Source organism: Cryptomeria japonica, chromosome 5 (genome assembly GCF_030272615.1).
Source record: "Cryptomeria japonica chromosome 5, Sugi_1.0, whole genome shotgun sequence".
Taxonomy (NCBI): domain Eukaryota; kingdom Viridiplantae; phylum Streptophyta; class Pinopsida; order Cupressales; family Cupressaceae; genus Cryptomeria; species Cryptomeria japonica.
Window position 1 is genome coordinate 699,311,204 of NC_081409.1, and position 19,378 is coordinate 699,330,581.

The window sequence follows — 19,378 nt, forward strand, 5'->3', positions numbered from 1 at the left end:
TTAGAAATCTACTTCACAACTTTGAAAAAGCTCTTGGAAGAGTTTGAACTTCCAAGCATGAGGTGAAAGTTGTGAATAATGAATTGCCACGGCTGATGTTTATAGGGAGTTTGAATTTGCCTTGCATTGTTTTTTGTGTTTTAATGAGTTTTAATGAGTTTTAATGGCAATGAATGTGGTCATGTTTTTCTCTCCAAATCGAACTTCCCTTCTGTTTATTTTTGTTTTTTTAATTTAAAACTTAATGGCAATTCCTTCTTTGCTTCCTTCTAGAAGCCTTTTCTTCTTGAACGAACTCTTTGCTTTAATTGTTAATTTTTTTCTCATTCATTTCAACTTAGCCAAATTACCCTTCTCAACTTTGGCGAATTTTGCTTTCCTTGCTTTAGGTTTTTTTTTTTTGCCAAACTTCCAAATTCTTTTCCTTCCATGACTTAAGCGAATTCCTTTGTGCTTTTTAAGTTTTGCTTTAATTCCCTTTTCTTTCCTATATTCATTTAGGCGAAAACCTCTCGTCTTTAGCTTTTTGTTTTAATTCTCCTTGTCACCAACACTTAGGCGAATTCCTTGCATTTTATTTCTTCTTCCTTGATTTAATTCATCTTAACTTGAACAAAATTCCTCCTCATGTTGGGTGAATTGTTGCTTCTCTTCCTTGCTTTAATCCATTCTACCATTAACAACTTCTTTTCTTCACCTAGGGCAGACTTCATGGTAGCACAAGGAACTTTTTCTCATTCCTAGGCGGACTTTGCCTTAAGTTAGGGAACTTTTTCAACCAAGGGGGACTTTGCTTGTTCACAAGGAAGATTATGCTTCCCTAGGGAGGACTTTGCATGTTGACAAGGAAGATTTCACTATGCTTGGGCGGACTTGGTAGTGATCAAGGAATTTATGCTTCCCCATAGGCGGACTTCATCATTGCTTAAGTAACTTTGTCATGTTGCTAGGTGGACTTCACCTCTTGATAAGAAATTTTCATGATGTTGCCATATTTAACCAAATTTCTGACCTTTTCCCAACACTTAATCACTTTCTAACCCACTCCTTGGGTGGACTTTGCTAGTTGCCAAGGAAGTTTTTCATCACTTTGAGCGGACTTTGCTTGATGACAAGGAAGATTTCACTATGCTTGGGCAGACTTCGCTAATTGACAGGGAACTTTTCCAACCAAGGGGCGGACTTTGCATGTTGACAGGGAACTTTTCACTTACCATGGCTGAACTTCATCATTGATTGGAAATTTTCACCATGGACAAGTGATCCTGGAACAATCTTGACTCTAGACTTAGCCATTTCCTCATGATTTTCAAACTAGCTTTCTAGAAATTATTGTCTGGATTCAAAAGCCATTTCACACTTGGTTTGCTTTGGATGCATTCTTCTGATTAAACTCTTCTACTGGCCTTGCAACCATCATTGATCCCCGAACAAGCAACAAGCAACTTTCTATTTTTAGGAAAAAACAAACTGAAAAAGCAAGTTCCCGGGTTGGCCCTAAAATGCCAAAAACAAAACTTTCTAAATTTAGAAAAAACCAAAAAAGCAAATTTCCTAAAACACAATCTCAATCTCAATCTCAATCTATCCCTTTACCATGTCAAGCCATTCTCCTATTGAAACCTCTATTTTGGTTGGTTAGAATGATGAAACCAGTGAAGACTCTGGTAAGCACATGTTTAAACTCAATGTCTCCCTCCTTAAACATCAAGACTATCTTGATGGAATCAGAACGACTACTACTCTTGTGAAAAATTGTTATGAGAGAGGTTCCGTCATCAAAAGATGGGATTATTTGGTTTCTGTATGGAGTAACATCTTTAAGAGAGTAAGAAAAAAAGGCTTTAGACAAAAAGAGAATTGAGAGCACCCTTGAAGAGAAGATTTTGTCTTTGGAAGGAGAGTTGCAATAGAACAAAGATGATCAAAGAGCTCTTGTTAAAATGATTAGGACCAAGAATCTTCTTAGGAGACTGTAAAACCATAAAAATCAAGGAGTGAAAATTAGAGCAAAGATGAATTGGATCAAGGAGATAGAGGTTCCAAGTACTTTTTTAACCTTATCAGATATTACAAACAAAGAGTTGGCCCTATAGAATATGAAGATTATACTATAATGTCCCCTTCCTAACTAGTTGAGTTGGTGGACCGTTAGCCTATTCAGTTTGGTTCCCATAGGCTAATGTGTTGGGGTTAGGGAACTTAGGAGGCAGTTAGTCCAGCAGTTTGGCAGTATTTGATGTTTAGTTGAGCTTCTCCCATTATTATGAGCACAATGCCCTTTTATGGAGTGAATTTGGATTTTATCAAATTAAGGCAAAAGTGAAAGGGGCCGAATTTGCCTGGAGCGCTATAAAGAGAATTATGTGAAGCTCATCTAAGTTTGATATTGATATTGCTATTTCTTCTGGAGGAGGTTACTTCTCTTTGGGTTGTGAGGACGAAAACCCTTGCAAGCAACATTCTCCACTTTATTGGGAGATAATCTGGAGAATTTATTAGTGTTTTTACTTAGGATACACATTGGAGCTTCATGGTGAATCAATTAATGCATTAAATCAGTTCATAGTTGAATATTTTGGAGAGGATAATTATCAGTTGCAAATTTGAGATTGAGTAAGTTTATAGCTGAATGTTTCTTGTTTTTGTTGGCTGTACCAATTCTATGCTGGTCATACGCTTCCTTGCTAGGCGTCTAGGGTTTTGAGGAGCTGAGCTTTACTGTTTGTGGGTATTTTAGGTCTGCAACTCCTTTCCTATCCTCAATGTGGCCTTTGGGGTGGACAGTGAAGGTTGGTGTTCAAGTTTCCAATGCTAGTTTGCCAATTTCAATGCCAATTCAGTCTACTTCTTTGCTGCATTTTATGGGTATGTTGGAAATAGATATGTTATGAATATTTTGGAACTGGATTGCTCTTATTTTTGTGAGAGATAGTATTTCCAAATCAGAAATAAAATCTGGAATTTTCAGCTTTGTAATTTTTGTGTATTGTCTAATTTTTTAATTGAAAAATTGATGCACTATTTCCTATTTATCTGCACTATATTTGTCATTTGAAAACATTGCAAAAAACAATCAAAACATATTCCAAAACATAAAAAAAATCAAAGCACAAACAGGCTGCATATTATAAATACTTCTAATGATAGTGCTTTCATGAAGGAGGCCTTTCATGCTTCTTATCAGAACCTATTTTCTACAAGGAGGGTAATCACAGTAAAGAGGCAAGAAAATAATGTACAGGGGTCATACGTAAGTTGGTCAGGGAGGAAGATGCTTTGAATGTCAATAGACATATCACGAAGGATAAGTACCATTAATTCCTTTTGTGATGGCAAATATCTTGGTAGTGATGGTCTTTCTATTGAATTTTACAGAGCTAATTCTGATTGGATTGGGGATGAGTTGATAGAAGTCTGTCAAGAAGCTTTTCGAAAAGTCTTTGGGCAAGGAGATTAATAGAGGAATATTAAGCTAATTCCAAAGGAGGGGACATGAGACTCTTATTAAATAGAGGAGGTCAGATTGACAGAAATCCTAAAAAGAGTGGCATCGTTACTCAAACAAGGTTTATCAAGGGGAGATAATTCTTAAAAACCTAGTCACTAGCTGGAAGGGCATGAAGTAGGCTAAAAATAATGCGAAATATGTGAGTACGGTGCTTTTGGATTTTGATAAAGCTACTGACAGAACTGGTGGTCTTTTGTGCTTGAAATGTTGGAGGTCTTTGGCTGTCCTAAGTTCTGCAAATGGATAAGTATTTCAATCAAAGATTCTTCTACTCAAATTGATTTTAATGGGGATCTAACTGATCCCTTTCCCCTTCAAAGATCTATCAAGGGAGGGTTGTAATGTCCCCTTTTGGGATTGCCCTAAATCTTGCCCAGAACACTTGTAAAAGACAAGTTATTGCAGATGTCTTTAAGAATGCTGAGTGCAGATTAGATATTCTTTTATGATCTTCAATCTCCTGATTCAATTCCCTTCCTTCAATTAGAGTTCTGCTTTATATATTCTCAATTTGGCAATAGTGGGTTATGCCCCTTCTCACAGTCATAACCTCTCTAAGGGTGGTGTCCCTTCAAACTATCTTTTGCTTAACAAATCGCTGTTGTAATGCTGCCTTAAAGAGATCGTTCCTTAACGAATCCTTGTTGTAATGCTGCCTTAAGGAGATTGCTCATTAACAAGTCACTGTTGTAATGCTGAGATGATTCCTCAACTATAGTTAAAGCGAATCGCCGATGAAGTTATTTGAGATTGCTTCTTCTTTTGCTGTTGGTCTTGGTCTGATCAGACCCACAGAAAATTGTAAAGTCTTAGAAGTAAGACAATTTTATGTGCATAGCTTTCCTTAGTTCTCTTAGAGATGGTGCGAATATTGGTGTCATGGTGGGGGCATGATAGTCTGCCCTTCCCGAGATTGCTTGTCCTCAAGCAATTTTAAATTTGGATGGTCAAAGATCTCAACTCCTTTCCAAGTGAGATCTTCCGTAGGTAGACCCTTCCACTTAACCAAGTACTCTGAAATGGATTTATTTCTCAATCTCTTTTCTTGCACATCAAGAACGGTTTCAGTTTCCAGAATTAACTTTCCTTCACCATCGAGCAGAGGTAATTCCAAACACAGAATAACATGTTGTCCTAGCACCTTTTTATGTCAAGACACATGAAAGATATTGTGGGCCCTACTGTTCGCCAGCAGTTCCAATTTGTAGGCAACTTCTCCTATTCTTCTTAAAATCTTGTACAGTCCATAGAATCTAGGTTTAAGCTTCTTGGCTCCTTGATTATGACTGCTTATAAAGTTGTAACCTTAAGAAAACCAAGTCCCCAACTTCAAATGTCCTCTTTCCCTACTAGGGGCATTCCATGTTTTAGCATCATAGTAATCCCTAAAGGAAACACTTCACCTAACTTTGGGATCTAGTCTTGAGTATGCTTCAGCAATTTCATCAACATTGTTAATGGGAGGATTATTTGTTTCTTCCTCTATTGTATGTTCTTCTCTAGGTATGAAGAAAAGTCTTGTTAGTCTAGGCTTTAATCCCCTTGTTGGTATGTTGTCATTTTCTGAATGATTAGAGTTCAAATCCCTTCCATTTGTATGGTTGGATCTGAGGGTATTAATTGTATCATTCATATTCTGTAGGGTTTGGAGGGTTCGAGTTGTCCTTTCATTGTGTTCCATGAAGGCCCTCATTTCATCTCCCAATTGTTCCCCCATTTTATTTCCTTGAGTAGAGTTGCTATTTGCTGCAAGTCGTTTCCTTCCCTTTTCTAATGCTCTTTGAGCTCTTTGACTTAGTTGCATTCACTATCTTTCACAGGGTGGCAGGAACGATGCCCTGATACCAATTGTAATATCCCCTTTTGGAATTGCCTTAAGGAGTTAGCTCCTTAACAAATTGCTGTGGTAATGCTGAGATCGCTCCTCGACCATCATTAAAGCAAATTGCTGATGAAGTTATTTGAGATTGCTTCTTTTGCTGTTGGTCTTGATCTAATCAGACCCACAAAAAATTGTTAAGTCAATTTTCTGTGCATAGGTTTCCTTAATTCTCTTAGAGATGTGCGAATATTGGTGTCATGGTGGGGGCATGACAAGGGTGTCCAATTGCATCTGGCATGTTTGTGATAGCTGTTGATGCCTTGCATTATGTGTTGAGAATCAGTTTAATTAGGCCACCTGTTTATGGCATTTGGCTCCAAAATAATGAACAATTGCTTAATCCCCAGTTTGCTGATGATACTTCCCTCTTTGTTCAAATGAATGAAGATAATTTTGCTAATATGATAAATAAATTGAACATTTTTTGCAAGGCTTCTGGTGCTAAGATTTTGGACAATAAGTCTACTATTTTAAATTAGACAACTCTCCTCCAGAGTGGCTGAACGGTAAAAATTACCAATGGGAGAGAGTTGTGGGAGGGGAGGGGGGTGTGGGGACCTAACACTATTGTTAAATATAAAGGTATCCATTTTTACATTGATCCTTCATTGAAGGATATGAGGGAACGGATGTTCCACAAGACTGATAAAAAGCATCAGAAATGGCAAAATCATATGTTATCTTTGTCTAGGAGAGTTCAAGTTGCTCAAAAGGATCTTGCCTCTCATAGGATCTACCAATCTTCTACTTTGCTATTTGGTAGTGCTCAATTTGAAACCATTCAAAGGACTCTTAGAGACTTCCTACAGTCTGACAGTAAAGGAAGTAAGAAAATGCATCCAGTAAATTGGTCCTTGTGTTGTTTGTCTAAATCCCTTAGGGAATAGGTCCTGGTGTTGTATTGCTCTAGCAGTCAAATGGATTGTAAAAGCTTTCGATGGGACTGAGCCTTGGAAAGTTCTGATCAGGAATAACATTGCTCTTTCTAGACCCAGAAAAGGAATGAATTAGGCAGCCTTACACCCTCATGATTTGCTTTTTCGTAATTTTTCTGTCAAACCCTTTATGTCCAGTGTGCTTAATAGATTCGAAGGGCCTAGGGGAGTGTCAAACATTTGACTAAGGACTATAAGGCTTTTCCTAGAACTGATGACAAATTTATAGCTTTTAGATCAACTTGATGGAACCTTGAATCGAATAATAAACCTGTGGCTCTTAGCCAGTGGTTTTGTACCAAGCATTGGAACTCGAAAGTGATCTCTAACTTCCAAGACATTTTTTATGTTGGCTATTTGAAAAGTTGGGAAAGATTGAAAAAGGATTTCACATCCCTCATAGTCAAAGGAGAATCTTTTATGTTCTGAATAGAGCTCTATACAGTGGGAACTTTCCTATTTCTTTATTGCTGAATGCTGAAATTTTGATGAGCTTCAAGTGAAATGATGGTACCATCTTTAATCAGAGCTTTGCAAAAAAAAATCTATGCAATGCTGGCTGTTATGAGGGAAATAATTGTTTGTTTGAACAATAATTGGGATCCAGATTGGTCTAATTCTAAACTGGGCTATGTATTGAGACATACTTGGTCTTCCATTGTTAATCCAAAGAAGTTTTGTTTTAGATGGCTTCTTATTTTGAAGAATATTAATATGAACGTTGAATTAGTTTCTCTAAGTATCTGTGTTAGAACGTTTTCTTTGTGTAATTAAATTGAAACTATTGAACACATTTTCTTTAATTGTCAGTTTGCTTTTCTACTTTGGTCCCCTTTTCTTGGTGGTAGGCCATGATGAGACACTAAAGATGGTTTTACTTGGTTTGAAATTTTATTTGGCTATGTGAAGGATTTATCTATTTATATTAATAAATTCTGGCTTGTGTTTACTAATGAGATTTAGTGGTTTATCTAGAAGAAGAGAAATAAGGAGATCGTCCAAGGCAAAAGGAGATACCTTACTGAGTTTCAATGCGAACTCACCCTTATTAGCATTATTTTGCAGGTCGCCATTATTCTGGAAATACCCAAGGTGAGATTCCTGATCTTTCTTGAGGAAGGCCTTACTATTGTCTACAAAAAGGAGATTAAGAGAGCTCATTCTTGGCCCCAAGGCAGGTGCAACTTGAAAAAGGATGAATCAGCTGCTCTTAAAGAGTACATGAAGACTCATGATGTTGACAAACCTGAGAAGGTGAAAAAACTGGAACCTGTGATGAGGAATGGATTTGAACCTGTTCTGAAGGACTTGGACCCAAATGATATGGCTGATCTGCCTATTGGTACCTTTGACTTGGATCAAAATGAGTGTAGCAGCAACCAGAGATGTTGCTGGGAATAATGTGGACTCATGACTGTTGCCTTTATTGTTGATCTGGTGTATTTCAGTTAACAGAATTGTTAGCTGTTATTTTGTTTTGGTCTCTATGATTGAACTCTGGTATGTAATTGGAGTTGATGCTCCTCAAATTGCACTTGCTCCTTTTTGTAATTGATTCCTAATATAAAAAAAATATTAAGCTATGACTGAGACTTTGATATAAGAAAGACAAACAATTATTACTCTGACTGCAACAGCTTATATTTTGAAGGAATTTATAAGCACTTATGAAAATTCCATTAGTGATGAAAGCATATAGTTGTACTTTTTTGTGAGACTAGTTAATACTCCTGCAATAACCTATAATTTGAGGGGACTTGTAAGTTATAAGCACTCACTGCAATTTTGTGACTGAACAAACATATGGTTGTACTTATTTGTGAGACTAGTTTGGGGCATTTAAGTTCATCGATTTGCATTAAAAAGGGGTGTAGCCTTCTGGAAATGAAGAATTTTCACAAAACCACTGCTTGGAAAATAGCTTCATCTTCAGAAAATATAAAACTTGAAAAACGTTTACTTTGTGCAAAAATTTCTTCATTTCCAGAAGGCTACAGTGTTCATATAAAAGAAATAACCCTCCAAAATGCAATTGAACTATTTTTAAGGGGTCTCCTCAGCTGAAAGAGTAAGCTATTAACTAATAAAATTTTGCCCAATATACCAAGGCCTCACTTTTGGATATTTAAAGCACAAAAGGAGTTGCAACCAATAGTCAACAACATTATTTGGCAATTAGATTAACATAAATTATCCAAAAATATTGCAATTTTTCTACAAAATACCTGTATTGGCATATTCCATTGAATGGACTGCAACTTTTTTGCAAGCTTTCGATTACGGCCACAAATAACAATAAGTTGACCAATAGGCTCTCCTAATTTCTCATTATATAGAGTTTCTCCAAGGGCCCGAGCTGTTTTCTCGACAGGACCCATGCCTTCTCCTCCTCCCATTAATAAAACTGCAGGTAAATCCTCATCCATTCCTAAATCCCTTTTAAGTTCATCCTAAATCACCATGAATATATAAAGTAAATAACTGGAAATTTGGACTTTTGATTTACTATTAAGAATTTAAAATCAAGAGAAGCAAGGCAAGAAGAAGCCACTGAAGCACCATCTAAGAAGCTAAATAAAGAATCAATCACACAATGAAACAAGACAGTGATGACCTTAGATCTAATAGCCTTGCAAAATGATGGCCGTACAGGCAGCCCATATACACGTATTTGTGGAGGCTGTAAACCCGCCTTTGATGCTCTTCTTGCAACCTCAGGTGTTGGGCAGTAGCATCTAGTTACAAGCTTATGGAACCTATAAAGAAGAGCATAAGTAAGGTAATCCAACATTAAAAGCTATAGATAATGTTTCATTCAACATTGAAATTATTATTAAAATGGCCTAGAATAATCTAGCACAGTGTCTCAAAAGACTAGAATAATACCAAGACTCAAAACCATTATACTAAGATTGTATTTCAAGATATCAGTGCAAAAACCTACCATGTTGGATGACAGGTGCTCAAATCTGTGATGACTGTAGTGAATAATATCTTTTTAAGAAGACCTTTGGACTTTAAAACTCGAAGTGGAACATGCTGCATTAAAGGATGTACACTTACAATAATATCAGGTTGGTACTTCATCAAACCTCTTGCCACTTCTCTGTGCAGAAATTATCATATTAGTAAAATATTTTACAACGAATATAAATAGATTGATCAAGCACGTATTAAAAATATAGGCTTCAACTAGCATTCTATTCCAGTACCATGTAATGATGCCCAAAGTCAAGAGGCTACTATTTGTAAAATAACGTTCACACGTGACAACTGCAAATATAATGCTCAATTCACTACCTATACAGTCAAATAAGTTCTCTGAGATATCCTTTAGTATGCTCTGATGACTAACACATTAAATAATGACAAATAAACCTGAAAGCATAAAAACACATGTTTTCATATTGACAATATTTGAATTTAGCAATAACCAAACAAATTAATTGATGGAGACAATTAAGAAGTTGGATGGTAGGCCAATTTGGTTTATTCTTTCAATGTGAGCAAGTTTAGATTAATAAGAAGATGATATGTAGCTTCCTGTGCATAGATGATATGTAGCTTCCTATGCATGGTGACCTGATTTTCAGGATTCTGCTATAAGAATGCATAACCATCATTCAAAACATATAAATATGCCATTTCAAAAATCAAAGAATGTAAAATATCCAGGGAAATATGCTTAAGAAGACAGCAGACAATATTTTAAGGATCAATTAATCCTTCAGACTTAAAACTTGAATAGCTTTTAGAAATGGCCCAAAAATAGCACAAAGAAATAATTCAATAGCAGATTGGCAATATTTCTATAAAACTTCCTTCAGTTTGCAGACATTATCGCCCATCTTTTTTGCAACAAGATGAGTCCTCTGGCGACTGGGATAATAACCTGGCAATAAAGGCAGATGTTGCTGCTAAATTTGTTTGATGTATAATGCGTGGAGCAGTTCCATGGAAGGTGACTTTCCAGAGTGTCCCGTGCTTCACCAAAAAGCTGTAGCTCCTTGGTATTTGATTGAATGGCCAGGGGGTGTGATCTTTCCATAAGTCAGTCACAAATACCTGCATGATTTAATCACTTAAATTATTTCATAGGACTGGCACATAAGTGCTAGAGAGTAGAACATAAAACATAAAAACGAATTATACATAAAAATATTCAAGTACAAAACATATCAGCAACATATCAGCAGGATGAGTCAACAAAGAATATTTATCAGGGCCTTGAGTACCCTCTCATTATCCAAACAAATCATCTGCAGGTTGTTTTGCAAATCCTACACTATTATAATGCACCACAAGAAAGCAATGAGGCCCAGACTAAAAATTTGATTAATTTGATTTGCGAGTCTGATATTAATCTTAATGCTAATTTGATTTCCACGTCAAAAGCTGTTGATCAGACTGTTTTGATCAATAAGTCTAGTTATGTTATTGTTTAGTTGCTAAATGATTAGCATTCTGTAGGTCATGGAATTTCTCTTGGTAGGTCTTTGGTAATCAAGAGGTCAATGATGTAAATCATGATGTTAATAACTAGTAATCAATATAAAGGCAACATTCTCCCTCCTGTGACTGGAGGTGTTACAGCTCAACACATTTATGGGACCTGGTAGAGTTGGCATATAATAAGGGTGTTAGAAATCACTTCTTGTTTCTTCAGTTCGAAATTCAAAGTAGTAGTGGTATTCCAATGTTGCTTGCAGAGTTGGGTATGGTAACAATCTAGTTAATAAAATGCAGATTCTGGGCAATTTTAAGGTCTAGTTAATATCTAATTTTGGGAATGAAAATTTGATTGTTTCGGTTAAGTCCTCATGTAATGTCTTTAAGAACTCAGCCCACAGACACAGTGGCCATGGGCACCCATACTGCTACTGACAACGATGACAATAAAGACGCTGAAGCAGATATTAAAGAGGAGTGTGATGACTATGAATTAAGATAGGTAAAGACTCTCCTAAACAACATATTTTGATTTCAAAATCCAATAATAAATAGGTGACTACTGTAATCATTCTATAAATTTCCTAGGATGGGTTCTAAAATTTTGGACTACAACATAGCTTGTCTTAAAACTTGTTATTAGTAAGTCTGTTTCTTGGTTTTAACTGAGAGTGGTACAGCAGCTTCAGACATTAGTGAGCTTTGTAGGCTTGGTTTTTGTCCGTCTCTTTCATCAACATACAAACAAAAATTACCAAAACTAAAATGAGAAATTAAGTCCAATGGGTCGTGACATAAGATTATGGAGACCACTCATAAGAACATGAAGAAATATCAAATCCTGCTAACCACAGTAAGGCAGATAACCCCAGAGCACATGTGGCAAGATTATGGTGTAACAAAACACGGGCTACATTACAGTGTGACCCATGTTATTTGAAGAATTGAGAGGGCCTATAACCTCAGTGTGCATTCAAGATCTACCCAACCACAACATATTCAGAAAAAAAGTGAAATCATGTTAGTCCACAAATGACAAAAGAAGGTTCTACAGAAGCTGACCTTGTACTCGTCACCGAATTCTAGCTCAAATGCAGCTTTAATGGCTTCCGCAGAAGCCCGGTGTCCACCACCTGTGTCACTCATAAGAATTAGGACTTTTTTCTTGCTTTCTCCACAATTAATCTGAATTCCACTATCATCCACTCGCCTGGAAGTAGAATCCCCATCATCATGTGAGCCATTAGCAGCCCTAATGGATGCCAACCCAATGGGCAGTAGGGGCATCCTCTCACAGTGCAGCCTCACAAACCGATTGAAGTAGTGCCTCCAAACACTTCCACCCACCCTGCCGAGATTACTCACAAGCGAATTAAAAATAGTGTTTCTGGCATTCTTATTGTTTTGAGGAATGAATCTAACCTCACTTACTGGATGACCCCATGGTGATGAAACTACCACTTCAGAAGTACAAATGGAGCTCGGCAGTGTAGAAGAGTGATATGACTTAACAGGTAAAATAGGTAAGTGGGAAATGCAGTTCATATACACAGAGACATCATGAACACCAACTGCTGAGGCGGACATTCTTTATTCTTTCTCTACTCTATCAAGAAAAACGAATTTCAGTGAAAAAACTTTTTCCCCAATTAAAATGAATAACTATATTAAAGGACATTGGTTTCAAGGACTGTCGAAGGATATGTCGATGCCCAACTGCAAAAGTGCAAGTGGGCATCAGCGTTATTGATTCCTGCGAGTGTAGTTCTGTGTCAACGGGAGTGACAATGACGATGAACCATGCATTTATTCAAAATGGGTACTAACATATTAAGTGTAAATGAGTACCTACCAAAGGACGAGACAGAGAATTCGGAATGGACTGTAATGGGAGATCCACTCCGTAAAAGTTTCAGACGATCCCTCTTGTCTAGATATAGATTACTGGGTGTTTTTTCAATTATGTGGTCGGACATCAGCAGCGAGAAATTAGAGAAAAGAGATCATGCTAGCGGGCCACCCGTGCATTGAAGAAAACATGGAAATCTCAATCTACCCGATGTATTGTCAGGTTTAATGGGAATTTTACAATTTTCTGTTTAGGATATGCGCTCGAAGACTCCATTTTTTAATAAGAATATGCTACATTTTCCATAATTCCTATTCTACGACTCCAAACCGCAATTATAGTGCATTTATAATTTTTAGCCGATAGGCTTGCTGTGACGGGCATTTTTTGCCCGTCAAAGTGTCACCTTTGGTGAGGTGCGTTTTTTGGCATGTTTTCGGTGAGTTCTTCTTTTCCGGGCGATGATAAGATATCTTATATCATGTCGCGTGTTGGATAATCGATGACAAGACAACTACAACCACGTCATCTTTTGCATTTTTTTGAAAGGAACGTGGCAATTAGGTCATATACCACCTACTATGTCCTATATTGATGGCTTTGGCGGTGACGCGAAGGGCCTGTGTTAAAAACGGGTAAAGAGTTGGTATTTGGGTCTCTATTCCTTACATTTTTATCTTTCATGTGGTTGCAAACGCAGTTTACAATTAATTTTGGGTTTTCATTGTGTCGACACAATTTCCGTTTTCATTGTGTCGACACAGTTTTTGTTTTCATTGTGTCTAGTCTTCTTGAGGGTTTTGGTGATTTTGCTAGAACAGTTGTTTTTGGCTCTGTTTGGTTTAAACGGCCTTCTATGCAGAAGGCAGGTAATTATTTCTGGTTGTCGAATTCAAGTACCTTTTCAATTTGACGGTTTATGCTTCTAATGTCTCCATTTGTTATGTCTATGGTTTGACCGCTTATTACATGTGACTATCTCTTGTAGTAAGCATTTGTTTTGTTTCTACTTTGCAAATGTACTATTTGGTTTGCGATTTTAGGGTTACATTTGACCTTCATTGTTATGGTGATCTTTGTTTACTGTTGCGACTAATTGGTTACGATTTGGGTTTTGTTATCTTTTTTTGACCAATGGACATATGTAGGCATATGTAGATATATATACTGACATATATATGCATAGTTTCCATTTTATCGTTGATTAAGTATTTTCATTCAATGCATTCTTATTTATGTTATCGTTCGACACGTATTTCACAATTTATTTGGGGTTTTCATTGTGTTGAAACTATGTGTGTTCTCTTTGTAGTTGGGCTCTTATAGGGTTTTGTTGGGTTTGGTTTAATGGATGGCTTATTGGTGTCTCAAGCACAAGTTACTATTTCCTAAATGTTGAATATTGTTTCTTTGCATTACTATTGTGGCTTATTGATAACAATTTATTGTTTCCTTGTTTGTGTTTATGTGGTACATGCATATATTTATTTGTATATATATTTTTAGATATACATATGCACACATGTATTCACACGTAGATAGACACACATATCTAATTCATATGTACAAACATGTGTGTGTGTGTGTGTGTGTGTTTATATGTAATAGGAATGCATGCATATACACACATTTATTGGTATGTATACCTTTTGAAATAAGTATATATATATATATATATATATATATATATATATATATATAAACACATATATGAAATATATCACACAAAGAATTGGAAATGCACATTCATAAAAACAATAAAAATGTGTAGCCCGCAATAGATGCAAACAGTCGAATCTTGAAACCGTAAAACGTAGAGAACTTGAAATTCCCTTTCATTAACTAAAAAATGCATAGAACCTGAAATGCCTTTTCATTAAATATGAGTGCAATTAAGAAAATAAATAACCATAGCTATGTATCTTGAAACCCTAAATCAAGCAACAAAAGTAACCCTGGACATATGCACATAGTGGAAGCCTGAAACCCTAATAATCCTAAAAAACGTAAAGATCTTGAAATATATTTTCCTTGATTGCTAGAGAAATGGACTTACCATGTCCTGTATTGTTTGTTTCAATGGTCATCCGAAGAGCTTGCATTAAATGTGGCTAAAGACTTGGTTACCATCAGGCATGTTTCTTGTGCTTGAGTAGTGTTTCTGTTGCTTTTATGATTGTAAACGCCATACCTTCATTTACTTTGGGTATATATTCTCTACATTTTGATCTTTGTGGCGATCTCTTTCTATTCTATCTATGCTAAGCTTCACTCATTGTATTTGATAGCTTAACATGCACACAAAATGTATGGAAAACAAGCATTTACTTTGTTATTTTATCATATAGAACTCATTGTTACAAATTGCAAACAGATTGTGCTTGTTATGTCCTAGAGGATACTTTTTTTGCTATGTCGATGGGCCCAGACCCAACTCTTGTTGTCGAAGACCAATGTGTGCATAAGTTTTTTGTGTTGTTCTTTGTTTACAGTTTTTCCTTGTTTAACAAATTGTTGAATATGTGTTACTACAATTATTTTTCCATGTCCCTTCAATTGCTTTATGTACAGATCTGTGCTTCTCAAGATTTGTGTGTTTGTGAGGTAATGCATTCGCATAGATAGACATAATTGTGCTTCTGTATTTTGTACTTTTATAAGGAAATGTGAAAATTTGTTTGCTACAAAGACTGCTACTAAGGTTGTTTTGCTACTTCCTACATTATATGCTCTTCTTTTTTATTGTCGTAGTAACCATGGATTATAATGGTTCATAGGGAAGATTGTCTAATATTACTAATCCATTTGAAGAAAAAGTAAAAATTAAATTAGCCGATAGGCTCCCTGTGCGGGATTTTTGCCCACCAAAGAGTCAGCCTTCTGGTGAGGTGCATTTTCTGATATGATTCTGGCGAGCTCTTCTTCCCCAAATGATGACAAGAATTTCAATTTGTTCTTGCCATCGTTGAATTGTATAGAGATATAGAGTTGTGTACTCGTGCTTTACCTATTGGCCTCACTGTTTGGGCCAACATCATGCATGGATAACTAAATATGGGACTTTGTTTATTACAAAGGTTGTTGAATGTAGAACAAAACATAGATCTACATATAGATTTATATTTTTTCTCGCCATTATCAAATTGTATAGAGACATACAACTATGTTCTCTCATCTATAGCCGATAGGCTTTCTGTGTGGCCTTTTGCCCACCAAACTATTGGCCTTCTAGCAAGGTGCGTTTACCAAAATGTTTCTTGCGAGCCCTTCTTTCCCAGGCGATGACAAGGCATCTTCTGACATGTTGTGTGCTAGATAGTTGATGACAGGACAGCTACAACCATGTTGTCTTCTTCTTTTTTTGAGAGGAACGTGGCAGTGAGGTCATATAGCACCTGCCACATCCTGTATTGATGACAGCTATATTCATTTTTGCAAGCTTTGTAAATAGATATGTTTGTGGAGATGGATGCATATTTATCCAACACTATATGTAAACATACAAATACACATAGTGCAAAAACATAAGTATATACCTTGTTGACTGAACATCCACATGCATATGGCTATATGTGTATTGGTCTGCTAAAGTTGCTATATACAAAACATATATATTTGTGTGTTGATATGTATATGTATTTGTACCTGATAGGCTATGCATCCAGAAATGAAAATAAAATCATATGTATCTATGTGTTTGTTTTTTAGATAGTCCATTTTGGCATGCCTTTTCACGCCAATACATATATAACCATACTCGTGTGTGTGTGTGTGTGTGTGTGTGTGTGTGTGTGTGTGTGTGTGTGTGTGTGTGTGTGTGTGTGTGTGTGTGTGTGTGTGTGTGTGTGTGTGTGTGTGTGTGTGTGTGTGTTCATGCATAAATAATTGAATATATATGTGTCTGTCTCTAAACAAACATTTATGGATACATATGTTCTTTGCATGCATGCTTGCAAGCTAGAAGGCAACATATTATAGCCCCTATCACATTGTAACCAAATGTATCCATAAATGTATATCCATTTATTCTTAGCCAATTACATTTGTGGATACATGTTGTGTGGCAAAGCACTGAAAAAGCACTTTAGGACTAATTACCTTTCATTAGATGCAGCTAGGAAAAAAATAGTTGATGTTTGGATGATACATTTCTATGCCTTTTATGTATCATGTTAATGCAGGTGTAGACATATACATCTACACTTACAGTTGTGTTATAATGCACATATATGTACAAGTGTGTTTGCCAAGTAACAGTTTGCTCACATGGTAGTTAACTTGCAAAATGTCACCTTTTGGTAATTGCTAATCTTTTTGGTTCCAATGCATGGCCAACATCCGTTTGTTGGCCAATGATAACACAACTTCAACAATGCCCTCTATGCTTGTCTTGAGGTTCTATACTTCCTTCCATGTCCTTTGTCGATGCCTTGGGCAGTCATTGTTGAAAACTTGCCCTTCATCTGCATAAAAAAACTAGATGCTTCATGGTGTCTTCTCTACTCTTTGCCACTGTGTTTGTCACTTCAGCTATGCCTATATGAAGTTCGCATTTAATTTTCACTTTTCATTCTAGATCTGTACTTTTCCATTGTGCTTTGTACTAAATGTATGCAGTGAAAAGTGATGATGAAAACAATAATATTGAAAGACTAACAAAGATCCAACCACAAAACCCGAGCCTAACAATAAAAAGAATCCACCATATACAAATGAAGATACCTAAGATCATGCAAAATCAACAAAATAAAACAAAGTATATCATTCACATGTCAAGTAGGGTTTCAATCTCCATTTCTTCCTATCTCCATTGATCGTGTTTGATATATTTGCTCTCAGATTTTATGTGTGCACAAGAGCTTAACAAAGAACGGCAATGTGGTTGATAGCTTGGTCGCAAGAAAGCTTGATTGCATAAGGTCAAATATGTCATTAGGTGATTAATTAGGGTTGAAAAGGAAGAGGGCATCCTCTTATATAGTGAACACTGTAGGAAATGGAGGGATAAGATTAAAAGGTGTAAAGATAAATGGTCGGCTAGGATTAAAGGGTAAGTAGAGGAAATAATTAAATGATAAAGGGGGTAGGTAAGAGAAGAATTAAGAGATAAATGACATGTGTCATGGGTAGAAAAGGCTAATGAATTAATTAAATAAATAAATATTTATTTACTAAATAGAGGAAGTGGGATCAATTAAATAAATAAAAAGTCTATTTAATTTAGGAAAAGGACAATTTAAATAAATAAAAGTATTTATTTAAATGAGGAAAAGCTTAGAAAAGTATAAATGAATTAATTAAATAAATAAGAATTTATTTAATTAATAGAAGACTTAGGTTAAAATAATTAAATAAATATTCATTTACACAGGATAAGTTTAGGTGTCTACATTTTGCCCCTCTTTGAGACAATGCAACTTGTTGTGTTGGCTCAAAGAAGAAAAACTGATACATCCCCCAAGATGGGAATGATATGCCCCCTCAAGAGATTGGATGAAAGTGTTTGAAAAGATCACAGACAATCTCTCGATAAGAAAGAAAGGCTAGAAAGGACTAACAAGATAATGTGACAAGCTCACATAGGAAAAAGATTGACTCAAGAGGAATCATACAAAAATTGATACAAAATGGGATCCAAAAGAGTCGTGCTGAGGGCCCTCCCTCGGAGCCTGTTGGCCTCGAAGGAATTTTGAGCTCTTGAAGTCCCTACTCCGGGATCACCCTATCTGTCTCCTCCTCTATCCCCTGCTCCTGGTGGTGCGAGTGGACCCATGACTCCACCACTGGATGCCTGCCTCTTGTCTCTCCTAGTAGTCGTCATCTATGAGGCTCTCCTATAACTCCCTGCCCCGAGCTTTGGAGGAACTACTGCGTAATATAGATCTCTCCAGTATCCAATCTCCTCCCTTGCTCATAGGACGTATACATAACCTGCTCCATGATCCCCTTCTCCTACTTCTCTCCCTACCCTCAGTTCCTCTGCGGTTGTATATCGTTGAATGGCCCAGTCTCTCCCCCTTTGCATCTCTACCAACTATTGCCTCAATCGATTCACATCTCTCTCGAGATCCTCAATCTCATCAGCTTGTCTCATTGTAATCCCTCGCAGCACTGGCAACTCATCCTCCTCCTCATCTCCACCCTAGGAACCCTCATCCTGTCTAGCTTGTCCATGTGCCTCTCTCCCTTGTACTTGTCCTTGTACCTATCCTACAACCTGTAGGAGTTGTCCTCCTCTCCCCCTCAGTGCTCTCGGTGGCCTCCCTCCCTCAACCCTCTCTCTAGCATCCCTCTATCCACCCTTGCCCCTCACCAACCTCCTTGTTGCTCCTCTCCTCCGCCTCCTCCATCTCCCTCCACCCTTATCCTCATCATCCTCATTGTCATCATTCTCGTCTACCAAAGGCTCGTCTTGGATTAGTTAACCTAGGTACTGGATGTGTGGCAAAATAGGTTGCATACTCTGCATCTGTGCTTGCATCAACCACATCCCTCTATAGGTCCCAAGGCATAGGAACTAATTGCTCAGATTGTGTAACAACAACATCATAAGACAAAATTGGCCCTCGATGAGCCTGATCTCGCACTATCCATGCAAACTCTCCAGATCCCTGAGGCATCCTCTGTTGTCGCCCAAACTATCTACATACCCTATCAACTAGATGTATGTCTAATATATATGGTGTGCGCCTGATTGTATACCTACTCCTGAATACATAAGGACTCTCTATAGAGTCCTCCTCCCAATCCTC

General features: G+C 36.9%; 1 protein-coding gene across 5 annotated transcripts in view; it reads right to left on the reverse strand.

Annotated features, from left to right (window-relative positions):
* LOC131070658 (probable monogalactosyldiacylglycerol synthase, chloroplastic) overlaps nt 1–12,934 on the reverse strand; it is a 68,812-nt gene extending 55,878 nt beyond the window's left edge. Inside the window, exons 1-6 of one of the 5 annotated variants that reach the window (XM_058006242.2) lie at nt 12,630–12,933; nt 11,840–12,378; nt 10,221–10,393; nt 9,273–9,434; nt 8,943–9,084; nt 8,554–8,778 (exon numbers count right to left, since the gene is read on the reverse strand). In XM_058006242.2, coding sequence (XP_057862225.2) covers nt 8,554–8,778; nt 8,943–9,084; nt 9,273–9,434; nt 10,221–10,393; nt 11,840–12,364 — 1,227 coding nt within the window. In that variant the 5' untranslated portion in view covers nt 12,365–12,378; nt 12,630–12,933. Of the gene's footprint in view, nt 1–8,553; nt 8,779–8,942; nt 9,085–9,272; nt 9,435–10,220; nt 10,394–11,839 lie in introns of all 5 variants that reach the window. The other 4 variants (XM_058006241.2, XM_058006240.2, XR_009112369.2 and 1 more) reach the window with 4 other exon arrangements.
* Between the last annotated feature and the right edge of the window lie 6,444 nt (nt 12,935–19,378).